General features: G+C 42.4%; 1 protein-coding gene across 1 annotated transcript in view; it reads left to right on the top strand.

Moving 5' to 3' along the window:
* The window catches only part of Slc24a3 (solute carrier family 24 (sodium/potassium/calcium exchanger), member 3), a 411501-nt gene that overhangs the window by 222175 nt on the left and 165210 nt on the right, over window positions 1-24116 (top strand). Inside the window, exon 2 of the mRNA XM_013027028.1 lies at window positions 4914-4990. Coding sequence (XP_012882482.1) covers window positions 4914-4990 — 77 coding nt within the window. The remainder of the gene's footprint in view (window positions 1-4913; window positions 4991-24116) is intronic.

Below are 24116 nucleotides of genomic sequence, written 5' to 3'. Positions count from 1 at the left end.
GTCATCAAAGGCTCCTCTGGGGAGTGCTGTGCGTGTCCGGATTCCCAATTGCAGGTGTTTTCCTTGTCTAGACTTTTTCCGAAGGGAAGTTAAAATCCCATCCTAAGAAACAATTTCAGAACCATGATAAGGCAGCCCTCCTGGGAAAAACTACGTTTTGGCAAGTGTGTGCCAGTGCACATGGAAGAGCCCATATGAAGGATAATGTCAAGGGCTGCTCCCCACACACAAAATGAAGTTGCTGCTCCAGTGAGTCTCTGGTGATGGGACTCCCCTTGTGTCATAGTCAGTGTCACCAGGGTCATCTGGCATGTCCTTTGCAAATGGATCAAAGTTGCTTCTAACAGAATGGAATTAGATCCTTACTGCAAGGTCATATTACAATTGAGCTATGTTGTAATCTTAATATTTGGTCCCTATCATACTAGAGTCAAAAATACATGTGTTGGAAGTTGATTGTAACTTCCCTGATGCACCTCTGCATAAGGCATCAGCCTTGATGTTGTGTTTCGAAGGTAATTACGCAGATATAAATCATGGGGTCTCTCTCTGTTCCTGGTTTTATGTGCCTTGATACCACCATAAGAGCACACAAGAGTCCTAATCTGGAGGCATCCAAATCTCCAATATGATAATATTTGTAGTTGGGCTCATTCTAATCTCCAATATGATATTTGTCGATGGGCTCTTTGGTTTTGTTTTCCAAAGCTTTAGTACATGTTCACTATGGTCCAAAATATTTATTCTTATTTGCAGGCAGTACATCAGTGCTCTGATGCCATTGTTACAATTTCAGTCTGAGCCTACAGTATTTGCTAAGAGGAGCCACAATGAAAAGGCAGGCAGGTTACATGCAACAGATGCCAGGAGACGCTCCCTAGGGGGATATTCAACCTGGTCATTCTTTCCATGATGTTATTAGCCACCCAAATAAGAATTCCTGTTGTTGTTCTGGAAGCAAATTATTTGGAAAGCAAGCATTTGACTGACTCACTTCTGCCTTCCCCACCCTTCTCCATACCACCTTCTCTACCTCAGCCATGGGCCAATCACGTCTGTTTAAAGAAAAGTTCCCCAGGGCTCCTCTTGCTCTCCTTCCAGCTTCTGGCATGAGCTGTGATGAAGTAGTGGCTGGCCTCACTCCACAGAAATTTTTCACACCATTTCTCATGACCAATCACTGCTTCTGATGGGGAGACACCAGGAGTTGATGCTGGATCAGAGTTCAAGCGCTGGAGGGCACAACAAGATTGAGTCCCTGCCAGGAGCCTCGATGAATCTAGGGAGAGATAGGGAGGAAAGTCCCCAAACTCATTTCTAGAGTCTCATCTCAGATCCTTCCTGATGGGGCCAAGATCTTAGGAAGCCCGGCAGTGGACTTTGCTGAGCTTGCTTTAGATCTTTTGGGTCCCAGCCCCCAGCCTGGTCTTTCCCAGGAGTTTCAGGTAAGTTCATGTAGTCCATATGAGACTAAACTACAATCAAAAATCAAAGACTGGTTGGGTACTAGTGGCTCACACTTATAGTTCTAACTACTCAGGAAGCTGAGATCTAAGGATTATGGTTCAAATCTAGTCCAGGCACACAAATCCAAGAGAATATTAACCCTGATTAATCAGCAAAAACATGGAAGCGGGGATGTATCTTAAATGGTACAGTACCAGCCTTGAGCGAAAAAAGCCAAGTAACATCAGGATGCCCTGAATTCATACCTCATTACTAGCATGCACATGTGTGTGCATGCACACACACACAGACACACACACACAAAATCCAGTGGGATCCTGGTCTTCACTCACTTTCATTGATCCATTTATTTTTGTTGATGTCAAGAGGATTCAAAACCAAAATGCCAGATTCAAAACCCAAGTTTACATTTATTGACATACATGGTTCATGTCACCCTCAGTTACCCACCACTGAGGTAACAGCGAGGCGGGAACAGTAGAGCTAATGTGGACACATCACAGATGCAGATTTACACCTCTGTCTTCTTTCTAACCTGTGGCCTCACCTCCTTTCATCTGCGCTCTTCAGCCCTTATTTCCTTTATTTTATTTTATTTTACTTTTTTATTATTATTATTATTTTGGTCGGTCGTAAGGCTTGAACTCTGGGCCTGGGCGCTATCCCTCAGCTCTTCAGCTCAAGGCGAGCGCTCTACCACTTGAGCTACAGCCCCACTTCCGGTTTTCTGGTGGTTTATTGGAGATAGGAGTCTCACAGTCTCTCCTTCCCGGGCTGGCTTTGAACCGTGATCCTCAGATCTCAGCCTCCTGAGTAGCTAGGATTACAGGCGTGAGCCACCAGTGCCCGGCACATTTCCTTTATTTAAAAAAAAAAATGGCCATTATTGGTGGTTGAACTTAGAACCTTGAAATTGCTTAGGTCTGCTTGCTGTACCATACCTTCAGCATGGCTTTTTGCCAGTTAATTGGAGATGAAATCTAACCATTTTTTGTTTTATCTGGGCTGGCTTTTGAATTATGATCCTCCCAGTTGTTGTCTCCTAAGTAACTAGGGTAATTGGCATGAGCCATTGGCTCTCAGCCTCAGTTTGTCTTTCTTACAAACACCAAACTCCTTGTGTAGGAAACCTGCTGAAGAGCAAGTAAAGAAATAGCTCACTGCCACATACTTATCACAAAATGTACCTCAATCCCAATACTGTGCACTATTTCTCTGCACTGATGATTGAACTGTCTGATAATCAGAGATAATTTTGGTTAATGCCCTCGAAGGATAGATGGCTGGCTGGTTACCTGTCAGTGATAACTGTCATGACAGATATGTTCTGACAACTGCTCCAAAGAGGGAGACACAGATTCCTGGTGCCTCATAAAGGAGCAGTGATATGTACTCTTGGCCGTGAAAGGCAGTTGGATTTTATTAGAGTCAGGGAGAGGAGACAAAGGTAAGGGTGGGTGCACACTCCTGGCTGATGCTAAAACCTGTCTGGATGAACAAATAACCAGAATAAAGGTACATAAACAGAGCACAATGCATTATCTGGGGAAAAGTCTAGGATTCCATCTAGTGGGAACATGAGAGCACATATGTTGCCCCCTGCTGAGCTTCCAAAATGCCTTGCTGATAGAACTGCCCCATGAGCACTTGTGTGAGTAAATAGATACTGTGTGTGTGTGTGTGTGTGTGTGTGTGTGTGTGTGTGTGTGTGTGTTGGGGTGGCAGGGGTCCACTGGAAAGCAGCTAGGAATCCTACAGGGCCACCAGATCATCTTCTCAGGCTGTACTCCTGATATGTGGGATCCAGAAGAGGTGTGACCAACCCCTCCTGGTGATTAACATCCTGGTCCTGGAGAAAACTGAGAGAAGGGGTAAAAGTTTGACAAGAAATGTACTTATTACTTATATAACTGTAACCCCTCTGTATATCACCCTGACAATACAAAGAAGAGGAACAAAAAATGATACTAACTGAAATGAACTCCAAGATATGGAAATGAGGGGGGGGAAATCATCCTGGTCCTGTGGCAATTGTGGATTAAGTCAGAAAGGGGAGCAGAGTTGATAAGACAGAGAGGGAGTTGTATTGTGTATGGACCACAGCTCTAGGCCAGGGCAGGTAAGAGAGAGACAGAAGGGAGGAAAATGAAGGTCAGCTTAGTTCGGGGGGGCCTTAAACTGTATGGAGTGTAGGCCCTCTTGGTCTACAGGTCCTGCTCAGAAAAAACGTTTTTATGTATAACAAAATACATAAGGTGACAAAGGAAGTCTGATAATACTGAAATGAAATGTCAGAATAATAGACAATGAATTTTTGTGATAGTAGTTCACATGGTCCTTCAATAAATTTCAAGTCACCAGTGGTGATCTGCAAACAGCCAAAGCACGAAGGTGATGAGGGGAAACTGCAAGAATATAATATAACACAGTCAGCCCTTTATACTCACAGGCCATGCATCCACAGAGCCAACCAGCTGACACTGAAATTGGTGTTGTGTGTCTACAGATCATTTATGAACTTTTTCTTGTAATTCCCAGGCAACACAGTATGACAAGTATTTACGCAGTATTGACATTACATTCGGTATTCATCATCTAGAGGTAATTCAAATGTATCAGAAGTCATTCGTAAGTTGTATGCAAATGCTGTGCTATTTTCTAGAAGAACTTGAACATGCATAGATTTTTGGTTTCCCTCCTAGAGTCCTGGAATTCAATCCTGTAAGCATATTAAGGGACAAGTTCAGTATAAATATTTCTATTAGGTGTTGCTTCTCTAGGCCTGCTACTGTGGTTTGTCATCTATATTTTTGGGGAGGAGAGTACTGATACTGGGATTTGAACTCTGAGCCTTGTGCTTGCTAAGCAGGTGCTCTACCACTTGAACTATGTCCCTGGACTTTGTGCTTTTAATTACTTTTCAAATTCGGCCTCACGTTTTATGTCTGGTATAGCCTGAACTATGATCCTATATTTATGCGTCCAGCAGAGCTGGGATAATAAATACACACTACCTTGTCTAGGTTTTATTAGTTGAACTAGAGTCTCATGATTTTCCCCCTTGAAATATCATCCCCTTAATCTCTTCCTCTTGAGTAGCTAGGATTACAGGTGTGAGTCATCTTGCCCAATTGTTACCTCCATCCTTATTTGAGGGAAATACTAAATTCTAATTAGTCTTGTGAACTTAAAAATACTTTGCTTTTATTCATCCAAGTCCTTAGATGTCATATTAAAACCAAGACTCTACCTCGACAGGAAATGTACTCATTACCTTACTCATGTAACTGTAACCCCTCTGTACAGTATTTCTACAAAAAAAACACATAAAAAGTCATAAAAGCCAAGACTCTAAACTGAGGTCTAATGATGCTGTCCCAGACCTTCAGCATTGAAAATGTTGTCATTTATACTGATTGAGCTGGTTTTCTTTCTCTGTTCTTTAGCCCTGCATGAATTCCCCAGTGACATCTTCAGCAATGAGGACAGAAGACAGGGAGCGGTAGTGCTGCATGTGCTCTGCGTAAGTATCCTTCCCCTGCCTCTGCCTGGATGGCTCAGAGGGTGGAGGCCCATGGGCAGCTGAAGTGCCCATAGAGACATCTCTCTCCCTTGTCTCTGTTTGGTAAGGGTCCTTGGAGCTCTGTAGGTGATCTCCAAATGCAGTATCTCTTCAAGCCATCAATTCATGACCTGAAAGACATTTGTATTCCCTATGCATTATTGCCCAGCTGTAGACTCCAAAGGCAAAGAGACTTGTTCTCGCCATTTACTCTGAGTCTCTCTCTGCTCGCACCACCCACTTGGACAGTCCTTTTCTAACACACTATTTCCCCTGAATATGCTTTTAACTTTTTCTCCATGTGACCTGCCATTATGTGGTTACTTGTCTGTTCACCTCCCTCACGTGCAAGCCTTGTTGGGAACATAGACTTTATTTTGTTCCTGGCATCAATGCTACTCCTATTCATTTCTAAATCCATGGATTAAATATGATGACAACTAGCGTCGTATCTAGTACAAAGTAGACTATCAGTATGAGCTTGTTCCCTTTGTAATTTCACCATTGCCCCAGTTTCTTGCCTGTGGTCTCCAGGAGTTAGACTTCTGAGTGGCAGTCTGGGGCTCAGAAAAAGCAAGGTACCACAAGCATGGAGGAAATTTCTTGACCATTTGTGACAGCCTTGGAGATTCCACAGTGTCATTTCCATCATATTCCTTGCAGCTACAAGCCCAGTGATACAAGGAAGAGGACACAAAGTTTGTTTTCATTCTATACATGTAGACATGGGTTCTGAGGCTCTCTGGAGACAGATCAGGCATGAGGCTCACTTCTGCTGTCCTTGCTTTTTGTGTGGCTTCTGACAATATGGTTTACCTCGCTTGATCCATAAACCACCTGATCTTGATTCACTTCCAGGTCAAAGCAATCAAATTGTTTACAACCGTTCTCATGGGGTGGGGGTGGGACAGCATTAGATGTCTCCGTTAAGCAAAGACACTCTCTGAGAGTACCAGGTAGAGAGTAACACTGGAACCCTCTCACTCCTCCTTGCCCTTTGAGAGAGGTTCATGCACTGAACAATTAATACAGATGCCACTTTTGGCACCACAGAAGCTTCTCTGTCACTGAAGTGAGGAGTCCCAGGCGCTGAGTGGAATCCAGAATTCCCTGGTAGCCGTTAGCACCCTGCTGCCTTGACATGTGAGATATTCAATTTCTACAACTTGCCCAAACAGTGAGCGCTTTCATCCTCCCAAAGCAGTGCTGTGGCCTGCAGCTAGCATCACCCTTTCTCCTCACCTCACCCCCACTCAGCTAAAGACCAAGTGTCCACATTTTCTTTGCCCTTCATGACCCCAGAATGCCCAAGAATACCTCTGCTGCCTATGCTAGTGTCATTCCACATAAGCATGAAGGAAAACTGGGTAAGAATGGGTAATATGGGCATCAGACACATCCTTACAATCTGCAGGCATCAGTCTGCAGATTAATACTTTGTAGTACCTCATGCTATTAGTCCATAACCTGATCTCTTCACTTTAGAATCGATAGGGCAGATTTTTCCACCCAGATACCCCAAGCCTTAGAGCTATTTACCCTGGCCTCCATTCAGGGTCTACTTCTTGGGGGTAAGAAACTCAGATGAGGCAGGTTTAAATTTGCTGCTTAGGCCTCACATACATATGTATTGTCTAGGGCAGAGACAAGTAGACAAGTAGGAGTGGGAAATGTCTCTCCTATAAACAAATGTGACAGTGGACTTACTGATGTATCCATAGCGTTGAGGCACAACTCTAATCCACTTTAGGCTGTAATCAAGACATAAGCCAATTTGTACCATTTTCAGCACATTGAACAACTCAAGTTACATACTTATTATTTGCACAGTGCAAGATTCATTTTATTCCCTTTACTCATCATGCCGCCCAGCATATTCAAGATGTTCAATGATCATTCAATGAACATCGTTGGCTGTAAGAACTACTACAACAGCAAGCAGCATTTAGGGACCAATGAGAAACAGATGAATGCATGAATCAAAATTGCAAGAAGCTGGGGCTGGGAAGGTGGCTTAGTGGTAGAGTGCTTGCCTTGCATGCATGAGGCCCTGGGTTCAATTCCTAAGCACCACATAAGCAGAAACAAACTGGAAATGGTGCTATGGCTCAAGTGGTAGAGTGCTAGCCTTGAGCTGAAGAGCCAAGGGACAACACCCAGGCCCAGAGTTCAGGCCACACGACTGAACCCCCCCATGCCCCCACCCCCAAAACACTGCAAGAAACTAAGTACAAACTTCCTGAACTCTCCTGTCTGGAAAAAATTTCCTGACCCTGCCCCCCTGCAATGAGATAATGTTATGCTAGATGGTTGAAGCACCCTCCTCTAGTATCTGATGAAGAGAACCACTTGTGGTCAGCATATGCCATGTGCATAGTGCTGGGAATGATCTGTGTGACTGCTGTGGGTGCTCTGAGAAGGTAAAATCTGGAAGCCAAGGTGGCACTCAACCTTGAAGGATGGATAGGGAGGCAGTTTCCAAAGGAGAAAGGAAAGAAGGATGTGTCCAAGCAGTAGTGGAAAATAACTGCTCAAGGATGCATCAGTGTGAGGGTACAGGGTGTAAGAAGCATCCAAGGACAGGTATGCTGGAGAGTGAGTGAAATGGGGAGTTGGTAGGGGAGATGGAGAAGCACTCTGAGGATACTTGCCCGTTAGACAGGGAGAGGAGCATCTTTCTGATCTCACCACCCCCTCAGCTGTCCTCCTTGCCTAAGGTCAGGGGTGGCCAGAGGTGTTCTTCCTTCCTGAGAAAAGCCTCAATGGATAGAGGAAAAGGTTCAGGGCAATTTGGGTAGGGGATCAAAAAGTCCAAGATACTCTGAGGAGCACCCCAGGCCTGGTGAGTATCCATTCAGAAGTGCTCGTCAGAGTGCCACATCATCCTGTCTAGACTCTGAAGGGCCCAGTCTGCTTCATCCAGGTGAAGAAATGATCTTCAACCAGCATGACCTGTCACAGGCTGTTCCCCACAGAATGGAGCATGCACAATGTTGTCACTTCATGGGGCTAACTGGACATAAACAAGCCTTTTGAGCAGTGCCAAGAGTTTTACAATCCTTTAGTGAGACCTGGACCAATTCAGCATTTGCATCCAAACTGTACCTTCCCATATCCAGGAGTTTGCTTTTCATGTAAGGCCTGTAGCTTTCCATCTCAGTTAAGTACAAGTTTGGGGATACAGATGATTCTTGGAACTCCTGGCGCAATCCTCTAAATCTCAGGTGTCCAAACTTGCTTCTGTTTTTCTTTCATGTAAAGGCTTATCTCCATTGTATGTGATTTGTGGAACTCAAATATCCATTTTGAGCTCAACTTGCCAAACACTATAGCTTTAATTTCCCTTTGGATCTTTCTGTTTTTGTGGATAGAATCCCTAATCCCTGAGACTGCACTTCAAAAAAGGGATTCCATTCCTTCCAACACTTCTTTGTGTGTGTGTTTCTTATAAGTGGGAGAGGAAGGGGAGAATCCATGATCTTCATGATTTTTTTCAACAACGAATAGCCTCAAGAAAGCACATTGGTCTTTGAAATTTGCTTTATATCCTATTTTTCAAGACAGTGAGATATTAAAGGCTGGATTTCCTATTGGTGAATAAATTCTTACCCATCTAAACTCATTGAGGCTCCCTTAATACAGAGAGAAGCCTGTGAATAATTTTCTGGAACTGTGATTTGTTTGTGATTTATAAATATCTTGCAGAATTTTGCTAATTACCCTGCATGACATGAATAGCTGAATCCTTGAGATTATCAGCCAAGCTATTTTTTTAATTCCAGTAAAAGAAGCTTTAAATAATCAATATTTGATGTTCTCAAAATCAGTGTGGGAAGCTGACTACTCTTAATAGACCAAACTCCACAGCAGGAATAAATACACTCTCTGCACCTTGTCAGCTTTCAAAAGTGTTTTCCTAAGCTTTGAGGTTTCTTTTTCCACTTTAATGTAATTCCTTTCTTCCAGCTGGCAGATATTTCTGTGCTTGTGTGAATGGTAGTTTTAAAGCATCATAACCTGATAACAAGTCTCTCCTTTACTAAGGCAAATTCTTGTTAAATGAGTTTATTTAGAAAAGGGCTGCTGCTAACTAGTCCAACAACCTCTACCTCTAGTGCTGTCCATTGGCATGCTAGGGAAACCATGATCAGTATGAAGAGCTAGGGGTGTGGCTCAATGATAGAGTGCTTGGTTGGTATGTGTGAGACCTTGAGTTTGATCTCTAGCACCAAAAAGAAGGAAGGAGGGAAGGAAGGAAGGAAGCAAAAGGAATAGAAGGAAAAGGAAAGGAAAGGAGAGAGGAAGAAGGGACGGGGGAGGAAGGGAGGATAGGAGGATGGGAACATTTTAGTGAGAATGTTTCTTATGTGCATCTTCATGTTCTAAAGCTTAGACTTGCTTCAAACAATCCCAGAATTTTCATAGGAAGCTTATGGGTTTTCGTAGGAATGCACCAGGAAGGATTTTTTTTCCTTCTGAGCTGTTAGAGTGGCGTCGTTTTATCTTGGCCTCCTCTGATGTCTCAAAACAGTGAATAGGATACCTCAGCCCTATGGGAAATTCCTGGCCATCTACTTTAGCCCATTCCATCCAGCAGTGGAAACCACCTTGTTCACAAGTCCAACTTCACCTCGACCCAGTCTGCAGTGACCACTGGTGGAATGCATGTAATAAAGGAAGTGGGCTCACGCAGGGTGGGTCATTCTAGGAGACCAGGCATGATACCTGTGCTACCCATCAAGCCAGGACTTGTGCGGATGGAGGCCCTCCCTCCAGCAATGGCAGAGAAGGACTGTTGCTATTTCTTTTGATGTCCCCCTGGGATGGTGTGCAGAGCTGGGTCCCAAGATTGGTGATCTCCCCAGACCTCTCACCTATAGTCCATGTTTTTTTCTCTTCCCCAATCCCAGGGAGCTCAGGAAATTGAGGAAATTTACACTGTGGGCTTATATCCAAATTCTCTTATTCTCACATCAGCTTTCAAATGTTAGCTGGCTTATGTCTCAGAATTCCATTGTGACCTAACCTTGCTCCTCCAAACTGCAGAGTAAACCTGTTGGCATTAGCGAGATAGAAAGAGATGAATGCCATTACAAATAGGGAAGGAGAGGCAATACTTAAATAGTGTCCTCGGTCTGGTTTTGTGGATTGAGCATGTGTATGCCCAGTTTTCTCTGTTTTATGTTATTCCCAGTCTAGCAGGGTGCCCAAAATACCTGGCCACTCTTCTCTCCCTATACAACTTCTGTTTTCTTCAAAGATGTGTTTCTGCTCCATTCTAGCCCTGACTTTACCTGGTGACTCTTCTATGCCCTGCTTGTTCACAACCTAATAGTACCTGTTCATTTTTTTTTTCATTCAGATCTCCCAGAAGTCTCTCACTGGATCACCTCATTGTTTTTCTGCCTGGCCATGGGTCACTAGCCTGTATAGGCTGACTGACCTCCCTGAGTTAGGTCTGAACTTTTCAGCAAAACTGAATTATACAGCTTCCTTCCAGAGGCCTAAAGGGTGGAATAGTTCCCAGCGGGGGAGTCCAAGCTCTGTAACACAACCTCCCTCTGTACAAAGCATTGTTCTTGAAGGAACTGGACCTGAGGCAGGCCTCTTTCCAGGCCCAGGAAGGAGGGGCTCCCTTACTCCCCACTTTTCCCTTTTAAGTTTGTTTGAGCAAAGGGGAAGCAGCTTTGCTTTGGAAGGGATCTCACCAAATAAATGGCTGTCATGTCCGATCATTTCTACTGTTTAAGTTTGGTATCTTGAAAATGGTTTGCCCAGAGCTGCTCCTCTGCATCAAGATTGCTTTTGTGAAGAGTCAAAGAATAAACTTACTGATCTATTATCTGATTGTTAGGAAACAGGAGGGCCAGAATCCTTCTCAAGGGGGGGAGAAGGCCCCTTCCCCAGCCCCCACCTTCCTTAGCAGTCTGTATATCTAAGCTCCCAGCCCACCTCAGCCTCAGAACTTAGTTTTGTCTTCCCAGGATGACTCCTTTGTTTCTTGGCCCTGGGACTCAAAGCTCTCCTTTCAGACTATCTTAAACCATCTTCATCCAACAGAACCTTCTGTGCTGATTTTATTCATTCTTTCTAAAATGGCATTCACTAGCCATAGATGAACAACTATTTTTAATTGAGATTTGAACTTAGGGCTTGTGTTTGCATAGTTTGCTTGCTTCTAGACTGATGCACTACCACTTAAGCTATGCTTCCAACCTGGTTTATTTTATTTTATTTTTTAATAAGTTTTTTTATTGTGAAAATACGCTACAGAGGGGTTACAGTTACATGAGCAAGGTAAAGAGTACATTTCTTAATTTATTATCAAGCATTGTTGCCTCCTCCTTTGTTTTTCCCCTACCATCCCTTCCTTCCCACCTCCACAAGAGATTTCATAGGGTTGTTGTTGTTATTATTATTATTATTTATAGGGTTGTTGTTATGTTGTTATTGTTATTATTTTTTATGTTGTTATTGTTATCATTGTTACTTAAGGGTTGTACAAAGGGGTTATCATTTAACATGTCAGTTTATAAGTGTAATGCATCTTGATCACTATCACTCCTTTCTCTATTTGCCAGCCTGACTTTTGACTAGCTAACTGGAGATGGGAGCTAGTGAGCTTTTCTGTCATAGATGACTTGGAACCATAATCCTTCAGATCTTAGCCTCCTGAGTAGCTAGGATTATAGGCCTGAGCCCCTGGTGCCCAGCATTATTTCATTTTAATTAGTATAAATGTAAATAGCCACATGCCACTGGGATTACCTTAGGAGGCCTAGTGATGAATTCTAACCCAGCATCTTGCTTCCCTTTCCTTCTTGTCCACTTGAAATCAAGAAGCAGAGATAGTCATGAAGAAGGGTTACCAGCAGATGCTCTGCTCCTTTGTTTGGTCCTCTTGAGGGATGGCCTGGGCTTGGCTGTTCCAACAAGCAGGATGCAGAAGAGGTACTGGGCTTACAGAGACAAGGGCAGGGTGTCACAAGCTGGGAGAAGAGGGTCATCCAGAATATGAGCCAGAAAAATGTTTGCATTAACAACAAACTTAGTGCTTTAGACAATTCCCTGGACATCTCCTGGCCTCAGTTTACAAATCCATCAAGTGACGCATGAGATAGATGCTCAGTAAGTGTAAGGGTTTTTGATCTTCACATTCTCTTACCCCTGGACCTTAGGAAAAGCAGATGACTTGTGCTTCTTTAAGCTGTCATGTGACCAGTACCAGGTGTACTCAGATACAGCCACTGTTCCTGTGAGCAGCAGGACAGTGTGCCCACTGAAGGCCTCTGAGACTGGTGTTTCCTTCAAGTCTGGGGTTCAGGAACAGGGTCCTGCAAACTGATGTTTCTAATTTTTGTGTTTGTAATTGAAAAATAATAAATTTCTGGATTTCTGAAGTACATTAGGATACTTCCCCTGTGTATTGTAGAGTAACCAAATCAGGCAAATTAATATATCTGCACATATGTATCTTTGTGATGAAAACATTTACAATCCACTGGGGAATGGGGCAGGGGAGGAAGGCTCAGACTATACCTCAGTGGCAGAGGGTTTCCCTAACAAACAAATCTGGGTTTGATCCTCAGCACTGATGAATGATTGAATGAACAAATGAGTAAATAGAATCCATTCTTAGCAATTTCAGATATGTAATTCATTATCATTAGCCACAAAATAGACAAATAAGAAATGAAACTATCTGATCTCACATAGAGGCAACTAAAATCCCACCTCAGACTGTTAAAACCAATAAATTGCAAAGTTACAATGTATAAAATCAATCTAGGAAAACCAGTAGCATTTTAACATAGTAAAATCTGAAAAAAAGAAATTACAGGAGCAATCCCTTTCACAATCACATTAATAGAATAACTTGAGAGTAAATTTAGCCAAGGGGATCTATATGGTCAGGTCAGAAAGGTCTCAGCAACAATTCAAACTCTGGGCAGACATGTTTAGTTAAGGGATTTCGCCCTGGAAGAGCAAAAAAATGATTAGAACAGCTTGTGGAATTTGCTGTTTACTCTTGGAAAAGTGCTGAGCATGTCCTTAATTTGTCAGTGTCAACACAAAGCTAAAACTGGTGTCCAGAGAGGATTAGCACAAAGAGAGTAACATTACATTTCCATAGATCTTCAGCCACCCCCATCCCTTCTTGCCCATGAGACTTAATTCAGAAAGCCTACATCAGATCATTAGGCCTATATGCTCCCTAGGTGCTTGCTGGTGGGTTCATATCCCAGCACCCCTAAGGTGGATATGAAGTGTGATGGTTTAGAGTGTACTCTTTCAATGATACACACCTCAGTTTAAATCCTGGCTTTTTCACTTACTGGCCTTCAGTCGTAGGCAAGTTACTTTGCCTTGCAGTTTCCTCATCTTGCCCAGGATAGAAGCACAGCACCAATGTCATCAGGTTACGTTGTAAGATGCCTTTGGTGCTCTTGGCATAGTATCTGGCACTGAGTAGAGCATATTCCCAGCCTGTCCTCATGTAGTACTTGCCAGTTGTATGTGCCCACCCGGTTACCAACTCCCAGTGCCTTGTTCCAGTTCTGGATGTTTTCTGTTCCCCAAAGCCCATTCTAACAGTAGGATAGTCTCTAAATTCCAGGTCTCAACAACTCTGGAAGCAGCCCTTTGTCAGAAAGGGCTTTTGTGAAAGATAAATAGCTCGTTTCCTTTATTCCTCTGTTGCACCAACCAAATATATATTATACACTGTCTTCTAACATTCCCTGGCAGTAGTGAGCTCTAGTGGTCATTATGATAACTTGCTCTTTAGCATACCATTTTGTTTGTTTTTGTGCCAGTACTGAGGCTTGAACTAAGGACCTTGAACTCTTGTTTGATTTTTTTTTTCTCTCAAGCTTGGCACTCATCCACTTGAACCTCACTTCCATTTCTGGCTTTTTGCTGGAATTGGAAATAAGAGTCTCATGGACTTTTCTATCCAGGATGGCTTTGAACCATGATCCTCAGAGCTCAGCCTCCACATACCTTATCTAGTAGCCTTTTGTTATGTGACCCACTTCCAAGGTCTCCCACTGATACTTCAAGTATCTCTTTCCCAATACAGTGATTTGTACTAACATCTTGGTATTGAGTTTCAGTACTGAGGCCCAGGTTCATCAGGCATCACTCTACCCTTCTTACTATGTAAATGAGGTCACTGTCAAACCCAGGAGACTATATAGGAGATGCAGAATTCTGAGACCAGAGTTCCTTCCAGACGTGCAAAGGAAAAAGTCTGGTATGAGTCGTTCTGTCTTGACATCACTTCAGCTCATGTCCTGAACTCAAGGCAAGATAGAAAGCAGTTTGGGGAAGAGGGGAGAGGAGGAATGGGAATAAGAGGAAGGGAGATGAATTTGTTCAAAATACACTGTGTGCATGTATGCAGATACCACAGTGAAATCTCCTATTAAAAATGTATGTTAACGGCCAGGCATTGGTGGCTCACACCTGTAATACTAGCTATTCAAGAGGCTGAGATCTGAGAACCATGGTTCAAACAGCCCAGGCAGGAAACTCTGTGCTACTCTTATCTCCAATAAACCACTCCAAAAACCAGAAGTGGCTCTGTGGCTCAAGTGGTAGAGCACTCACATATTGCTGAAGAGCTGAGGGACAGCACCCAGGCCCAGAGTTCAGAGTGCAAGCCCCATGACCTACAAAAAAAATGTAATTTAAAAAATAATTCAAATGATCATTTTTTAAAAAGAAGGCAGTTTAGAGAATGAGCTTTGAGGTAAATGGTTTCAGAGTTAATTTTATGAGATCCCAAATGAAAGTAGTAAAGACAGAGTTTTGTGTTTTAGCTCATTTCTCCCCTGCAGTAGAGCATTTACACTTTGATTAGATACCAAGTGTTTACATATGGTATCCATAGTATGCTCAGGTCCCTCCGGGCTTTTATATTATTTGTCTAACTTATTACTTGGTTCACCTTTTTACCACTCCAATATTTATTTTGTTTTTATTTTTAATATAGTAAATAAACTGTGAGATGACACTGCCATCACAGAAACCATTGGCAGATAATAGATAATATAGTTAATCTGTTCTGTAGGTTACTTACAATCTAAGAATACTTTTTCCACTGGTAAATGTAGGTACAAAAGTTAAATCAGTGATTAGATACAGTGTTCAGGTTTATCATGTGTCATAGCTTAAAGAAACAGCCTTTAGTAAATATTCAGCAAATCAGTCTGGAAAAAATAGTCAACTACTATAACTTATCAGAAAATACCTCATGCATATTAAATGCTGTTGGTATTGGATGGGTTTTGCTTTTTTTTCTTTTGATTGTCTTCAATTATTTGTACAAAGGTTTTTCCGTTTAACAAAGCAGTTTATGAATACAATATATCTTTATCAATACCACCCTTTAGAACACTCACACCCCTCCCTCCCTTACACACCTTTTCCCTCACTCTTCTGAATTTTGTAGGATATATTTTGTATTCTTGACTGCAGTCTCCCCACTCTTCTCTTCATTTGTCTACCCCTTTCCTCTTGATTCCATTACACCCTTTTTGAGTACCTGCTTCCTGTTGAATTGGTGTGTGTGTGTGTGTGTGTGTGTGTGTGTGTGTGTGTGTGTTGTTTTGTTGTTGTTTGCTGACCTTTGATTTTACCTTTCTAAGAAATTATTTAAGATCTACTTTGAGGGGCTGGGAAGTTGGCTCAGTGGTAGAGCACTTGCCTTTCATGCCTGAGGCCCTGGGTTCGTTTCCTCAGCACCACATAAGCAAAAAGAAAAGAGCCAGGAGTGGTGCTGTGGCTCAAGTGGTAGAGCACTAGCCTTGAGCTGAAGAGCTGAGGGACAGCGCCCAGGCCCAGAGTTCTACTTTGAATCTACTGTATTTCAGTTAATACATTTGTATACAATTGCTTACCAACCCACATATTTATTTACTTACAAATTAATAAGCTAAGTCTAGCTTTCACATATAAAGGAAAACATGCATCCTTTATATCTCGGGCCTAATTTCACTTAACATAAATTTTCCAGGTATTTCCATTTCTTTATAAATGGTACAATCTCATTCTTTCTAACTGGTGAGTAAAATTCCATTATTTATATATACCACATTTTATTCGTCCAGTTGTCCATTGAGGGACATCTGGGCTGGTCTCATACCTTGTCTAGGGTGAATAGTCTGTTTTTTTTTTATTTTTACTTTATTGTAAAGATGCTGTACAGAGGGGTTACCATTACATGAGTAGTCTGCTTTTTGTCAGTTTTCTTCCAGTTTTATTCTCTGGAAAACTTCAATACAAGTCTTTCATTTATTAGACCTTGTGACTTCCAAATAAATACTACCTAGTGGGAACTAAAGTTTTTATTCTAATTTTCCTTCCTTTCCCCTCCCTACCTTCCTGACATAATATAGACTCTAGGTAAAAATTTCAAGTTTAACAAAAAAAAATCCTAGCCTTATTGCCAGGGAGATTCTGCACCCTAGGAACCTAAATATGCTATGGGTTTCTTAGGATCATTATATCCTTCTCCAATTTTTTTTTCTCCAGGATCCTTATTTTCCACAAGGAAAAAAAAGAAATGGTGCTAGCATGCATCTTCCTGCTCTTATTTTTTTTTAATTTTATTGTCAAGGTGATGTACAGAGGGGTTACAGTTACATACATAACTTGTTAAACCCTCCCTCATTTTTCTTCCTCAACTCCCCATCCCCAAGTTGTACAGTTCATTTCCAACATACTGTCTTGTGACTATCACTGTTGCATTGGTTTGCCCTTTGTCCTTGGTCTCACCATTTTGCTGCTCCCCTTCCCTTCCCTAATTCAGATAAGCATATATAACAATACCCAGGGTACCAAAATCAAATACAATGATAACAGGAGATAAACCATAGGGGAAAACACAAAAGAAAAAAAGAAAACACATAGTACATTAAAAACAACAACAACAAAGAAAAACCTCTTGTTTCCATGTCTTGTAGTTCATTTTGCTTAGCATCATATTATATGGTCATATGTACATAGCTATTAGCTGTTTTGCTCATCTGCTAGGTCTATCCTAGACATCTACTAAAATTCTTACTTTTCTTTGTTTCTCCCCTATAACAAGTTTATTCTTTTCCTTTCTTGCTAGATTGGTTTAGAGGTTAGGACCATGTCCTGGTCATCTTTATGTCCCTGTCATGCCCAACGTGGCACTTTACATCAGGAATTGCTCACTCAGTGTACAGTGTCTGACTAAATGAATGAAGTGTGCTCAATTTCTTAGCTGTTGAGTAGCAGTTTGTCCCTTTCACTAAGTCAGAGTTGCTGCTAAGTGTTTTCATAAGACTCCAGTGATCTATCAAAGATGGACATCTGGAGCCAGGCCTACTTTGCGAGACATGTAGAGTTGAATCCATAGAATACTTCAGTTTACAGGAGAGAGAGAGCAAGTTGAAGCAAATGCTTGTAGTATGTCATCTATACTAACAGTATACCTTGTTTCTCTCTAAAATATCTGCTGCTCAGATAGTCTGGGACTTGGAAGGTGGACCTAGTAACAAGGAGATCTTCCCTTGAAGAAAATATGTCTATTTCACAACTTAATAAGGAGTTCTTTCTGAACATTTGTACAAAGACATAACATCTAAACAAACATCCTCATTAATGAGGATTGTAATGTTCTCTAACTTCTGTTGAGCTAAATTCTTTCCCTGAAGGGCTAGTCTCTACAACTAGTCAGGGATTATTTTAGCAACCATACTCAGTTGCCTACTTATGAAAGGTGTCCAAACATGTCATGAATTAAAGATGGGTGGAGATGTTTGGGAATGTGGCTTTGATTTCCTAAGCCTATTTGGCCTGAGATACAACCACCAGGAAGTAGGAGTCCCTTTTGCCCCAAACTCTGGGAGTATGCCCAGCCAAGGCCTCAGAAGGCCTAAATCTAGACCATCTCTCCATTCCCTGTGATCCCAATTGCTTCCTGCATTGCTCAAAAGCTTCTAAAGACCTTCACAAATTTTTCTTATTTCTAGAGATCTCTTAGTCTCACACTTTGAGGAACTTTAAAGATCCCAAAAGTGGTTCACTCTTTCAATTTATGTAAGGTCTTTGCTTTAGAATTTGGAACCAGATCTCAAAAAGTTGGTGGAAAGATCCTTCAAGTAAAATGTGTCACTTATCAACTTCACTGAGCCCTGGGCTGGTAGTCCACGATTGGCCCATTTGTCAATCTTTTTAGGATAATTGTATGTGCCTTAAATTGTCAATGGTACTTTGCTTGAGAGACTTATTTCCTAAGATCTCAATACTATTTCCCCCAGAATCCTAGGAGCAATTTGCCAATAGATTCCTTGATGATGTGAAAATGTCCAAGTATATATGATAATTAGGTCCATATGGAGCCCTGGGTGTTAGGCCTTTGGTATATCCTTATAATACTCAAAGTTTCCCTGTCACTTTCCTATGAGCACATTCCAGAGGTAATCATAGAATCTGTCTTATCAGCTCTTTCAGTTTTTGAGGTTTGTTTTTTTTAATGTACAAAGGTGGAAGCCTAAAGATTTCTTTTTTCCTTCTTGAACTTGTTAAAACTGACTTTTTCTTTTCTTAGGAGAGACCACAGGAATTAAGCAGAGGTGCATTTTTGGCAGTTAGCAAAATGCTTCTCAGTATCTGAAGCTGTGATGGTAACAGCATTTTTTTTGGCAAATTCTGTACCATCTCACCCTATCCTGGACACAGGCCCAAATTCGTCTGAATTCTTCACCTTAGTTTTGCAGAGTCAGCTTGGGGAAAGACCCATTATTCTTCTCTATAGAGGGCAGGTCCTGGAGAGTAATTTTAGCCTCATGCACAGATCTGAATATATATCCATTTTACACACACACACACACACACACACACCATTTTGTACAACACAATAAGCAGGTCCAGGCAAGGTGACACACATCTGTAGTCTCTGCTACTTGAGAGGTAAAGGTAGAAGGACCTCAGTCTGAGGCCAGTCCAGGTAATGTTAGCATAAGAACCTAAGTGTGAAACAAACTAAAATAAAAAGAACTGGAGGCATGGATCAAGTGCTAGATCACTTGCTAGCAAGCATGAGACCCTCAGTTCAATCCCAAGTATTGCCATTCGAAAATTTTCAAGATATGAGATACAGCTACTTAAAATGAAATTCTGGCTGAGTGCTGGTGGCTCACTCCTGTAATCATAGTTGCTCAGGAGGCTGAGATTTGAGGATCATTGTTCAAAGCCAGCCTAGGCAGGAAAATCTATGAGACTGTTGCCTTCAATCAACTAGCAAAAAAAAAAAACAGAAGTGGAGTTGTGGCTCAAGTGATAGAGCAGAAAAGCTCAGGGACAGTGCCCAGGACCTGAATTTGCGCCTCAGGATGAGTACCCAAAAACCAAACAAACAAAATGGGATTCTGAAAAAAAAGTATATGTGTGTATGTATATGTATATCTCATACATGTATGAGAGCTGTCTGTTTTGTGTGCATGTGTGCATATATTTGCATGTGTATCTCCCTTGACAAATCATACAGCAATCTCTGGATTCATACAGTGTCAGGATATAAGAAATAGAGCTACAAAGTCGTAGTAGACTTCTTTGGCCACATTGTTCTTTATCCTTGCCATCTCAGTAACTGTTACTACAATGCATTGCCTTGCTGAAGCTAGACTCTTAGAAGTAAACCTTGACTTCTCTTCCTCTTTTCAATGCATTGTCAAGTGCTATGTCTTGATCCCATCCCTTTTTCTCCATGTCCACTGCCCTCGCCCTTGTGTAAGTCATTGCTATCTCTCATTGGACCACTGCAAGCGTGTGTGAATAAGTCTCTCCTTTATGACCATATTCCATATAGAAATCGGAGTGTTGCTTCAAAAATATACACAAGAATCATGGCTGTGTGATCTGGCCCATCTGGCCAATTTTATTTCCAACCCCACCCTCCTTACTACTTCTGCCCTAGACCTTCCTCCTCCTTCGCCTCTAACAGTCCAGGGGTCTCCTACCTTAGGAGCCTAGGCACAGCCCTTTATTTGATTTCCTTTGACTATACACGCTGTCTTGTGCAATTAGTTACACATGTCCCAATTTTTTTGGTTTCTGTGTGAACTCTCACCAACAGCCTGCCACCCCAATGTTTTGCCCTACTCTTTGCTGGCAAAGGAATTCGACTACTCTATACCAAAAATGGCAAAAAGTAAATCTTCCTTTCTCCCTTCCTGTAATAAATAGCTGAGTCAGCTCAGGGAGGAATCTGTTCAAACTAGAAAAAGCACAGCATGACTAAAGAGATGATTTACTGTGTCCTTCCTTATAAAACCAGTTGGCCTTCATTTTTAAAAAAGTACTAGAAATGAAGGTTTAAAAAACTCTGTTCTGTGAATATATTTGTAGAAGCTTGGTTTAGTGGTGGTGTTGGCACAGTGTGTGGTGGTAGAGACGCAGTGTGACAAAGGAAGGGAAGGGAATGCCCTGCACGGTGAGACATGGGCAGAGACTTCCATTGCTTTTCATTATGGTCTGACTAATGACAGGATGCAAAGAAATGGTACCTACTGGACATCAACATGATAGCCATACTGCTTCTTTTTGGTTGTCTGGTGGTAGTGGGATCGACCTCAAGGCTATATATGCATGATAGGCAAGCTATCTAGCATTGAGATATCACTCCCAGTCCTTCATGCTGCTTTCACTGTCTTTGAATCAACCGAGTTGCTAGTGGTCTCTTTATCTGTGAAGTGCAGTGGTAATGGCCAGCCCAACCACTAAAAGAAAGTGCACGTGGCTGCCTGAGAATATCCAGATCCTCAGCTTGTTGATTTCCCTGACAGGTAATGAATGGGTCATTCTGTCCTAGAGACACAAGCTCTGTGACCTTGAGAAAGTCACTTGCCCTTTGGAATCTTCAGTTCTTCATCCTTAAAAGAAGGAAACATTCCCAGGGTCTGAGATTGATGATTTATACAGTCAAAGAGGAAAGGTCTCCTGAGTGACCTGAATCTCTGAGCACCTGTGATATGGTTAGATTCACCAGAACACAATACCTCCTGTGGAGCCTGAAGTTCCTGCAAATACAACAGGAGAGCTGAGATTGCCCAAGCTCCCTAGGCAGTAGCTGAGAGCTTGAACACTGCAATATGATCAGGCAGTCCCAGAAGGAGGTTCTGTACCTTCCTATCCTGAGTAGATGGGCATGCCTCAAAGGCCCTGGGAGTTAGATCAGGCCACAGGACCCATGCAGGTCCACAGCTATCCCGTCTGTGGAGTAGGGCTCATATCACAAGTAAGAGTCCTTTGCCTAAAAGAAGATTAATATTCAAGTCAAAGATGCTGGGCTGGTTCCAGTTGTTTATGGCCCAGCTGATCACGGCAGTCACATCAATTCCAGACCTGTCCACATGCATCAGGTTGAGAGGTGAGAAGACCACTCCATATTTATTGATCCTCTGTGTTTATTTCTCAGCCAGCAGGTGTATCAGTCAGGGGCCCCCCATTTCAATTTTAGCCACAAGTAGACTCAACACTAAGGTACTTAGTCCATTAGAAAGTATCCTAAAATTTCCAAAATAAGCAAACAAATAAGCAACTAAGTAATTAGGACTTCAATGCTTCCTTCTAAGATGCTTTCAAAGAAGAATGGGAGAGAGAAAAATGTGGTTCCTGGAAATACATAATGTAGAAACACAGCTGTCCGATTGTTTTTGCCTCCCAGTCTTTAAGAGGAAATGGTATTGGCTTGAGCCCACTGTGTGGAGAGGAATGCATTGTGCTGAGTTTTCTACTTGCTCCTCCTGAGGGTCTGTAATCCTCACCATTATATCAGAGAGTAAATCAGGGATAGTTCAAGGAAAAAATATAGGTTGGATTTAAACCAAATGGGAGGTCAGTATCTTGGGTTTAGTCAAGTGAAGAAATATTCACTGAGATCTTTGTAAATGAAGGATGCAGAATGGGGAGAAGGAAGAATATATAAAGCGTGGTCTACCCCACATAGGAGAATGCTAACTGTGAGTGTTGAATGACAGTAGGAGGGGTAAGAAGCTCTCTAGACACTGGCATAGACATCAAGTGTTCTGTTACATGGTTGCTGTCACCCCCATTTTGCAGATAGGTCACTAGGACTCAGGGATGTTAAATGATTTGCTCCCTGTGGTGCAGCTATAATTCTTTCCTCCATTTTATAAAGGAGGAAAGTAACTTGCCGAGAAATTGAGGGAAATTCTTCAGGGCACCTTGCTCATGTGTGGAGAAGCATGACCTCAGCTTGTTGAGCTACTGGGGTTCCAGCAGAGAGAATTTCCCCTTCCAGTGACAAAAGCTTTCAGGCCTGAGTGGTTAAGCACATTGTTGGATACATTTTCTCAGCTTTGTTCTAGTTACAGATCTAAAATCAGCGTTCCCAGATTCCTATAAGTTGCCAATGGATCTGAAGGCCTAAGGCCTCAAAACAGAGATCATGGCCATCTCCTAGGTCAAATCTATCACACAGGGAAGGCAGGGACTTATGGACAGGCTCTGCAGTGCTCTCAGTCTGAACCTTGAGGGACTGGGGTCTGCTTTCCTTCTCCTATATCCATTGAGTCCTCAAAGCCCTGGGTTCTCATCAGAGCAAGGGTCCACTATACCACTGCAGGAACCAAAGACAGTAGTATCTTCAGGATTCCACCAACTATCTGTTATGCTCTCTTGTCTGAGTGAGGAAGCCTTTGAATAGCACTCATGATAATTACAGAATCTCCACATATATTGATGAGAACCAGCTACATAAATAGCACAGCTTGATATTTACAAAGTGCCAGTTTCCTGTAAATACAGAATTTGGCAGTTACCACAAAGTGGTTCTTCTACTCTCAGGAGCATTTGTCCTGTTATAGCTCATTCCAGGGCAGGCATCAGGTCACCTCTACTTGTGGCCAGTTGAGTCTGGCCAGGTACAATTAGGGGAAGCAAACGGCAATCTGCAAGTAGAAACATAATCCCTTAAAGGCTTATTTTGACCCACAGTTTTGGAAGTTTCTGTTCAGAATTAATTGGCTATGTGCTTTGGGATATGGTGGGAACATGTGATAGAGTAAAGTCTGTTCACCTTTTGGCCAAGATGCAAAAGGAAAGAGGAAGAGGAAGATATCAGTCTCCCTATCCCCTTTGAGGGCATACACTCAATAACCAGGGACTCCTCTATTAGGCCCAACCTTACAAGGTCTCCACCACCTTCCAGTAACATCAAGCTGGGGAAAAACTAGGGATCAGGCCTTTCATACATGAGGGGACAGTCAAGATCTAAACATGATGGACAGGATGGTGATTAGTTGCTCTTAGGAATTCATGACTATGGTCCTGTTGTCTCATTCTGATTACCGATTGCATTGGTGTGTTCACTAGGCAAGAAATCATTCAGACTGCTGGCTTATCATATTCCTGTTCCACTTAAAAGGAAATCTGAAATCAGGATCGTTGGTAACATGGCAGTCCCAGTCACACAGGGCCTCGTCTGCTTTCTGCCCTCTCTGCCTCAGGGAAGCAACCTGGGATGGAAGCCTGTGCTACAGGTCAGCCTGGAACAGTATAAGGGAAGGGCCTCCAAGCAGGCTGGTGCATGCATTCAAAACTGTGACACAGCAGACATTATGGATGTGTTTACTGTTATTGCCTACTACATTTTACAGGCTCAGAGAAGACAGATGACCCATCTAGGACATACAAGAGATCGGGTCATGTAGAGTTGCTGTTAAATCAGTGTCTTCTGGAACTCCAGAATGAGTCTTCTAAAGGACCTGTTCCTACAGCCAGGAAAGGGAGATCAAAGAACCCAGTAAACAGTGCTCCAAATGTGGATCTTCCTTGGCCCAATATGTACAGCCCACAGCCAAGAGAAGCCCATTGGCCAGTATCTCTGCTGGTATCCCCAACGTAGATGCAAATGAATGATCAAATGCCCTATGAAAATGCAGACACTGGGGCTGGGAAGGTGGCTCAGTGATAGAGCGCTTGCCTTGCATGCATGAGGTCCTGGGTTCAATTCCTCAGCACCACATAAGCAAAAAGAAAAAAGCCGGAAGTGGTGCTGTGGCTCAAGTGGTAGAGCGCTAGCCTTGAG

This window comes from Dipodomys ordii, unplaced genomic scaffold (assembly GCF_000151885.1).
Source record: "Dipodomys ordii isolate 6190 unplaced genomic scaffold, Dord_2.0 Scaffold99, whole genome shotgun sequence".
Taxonomy (NCBI): domain Eukaryota; kingdom Metazoa; phylum Chordata; class Mammalia; order Rodentia; family Heteromyidae; genus Dipodomys; species Dipodomys ordii.
This window is presented reverse-complemented; position numbering and strand designations above follow the sequence as displayed.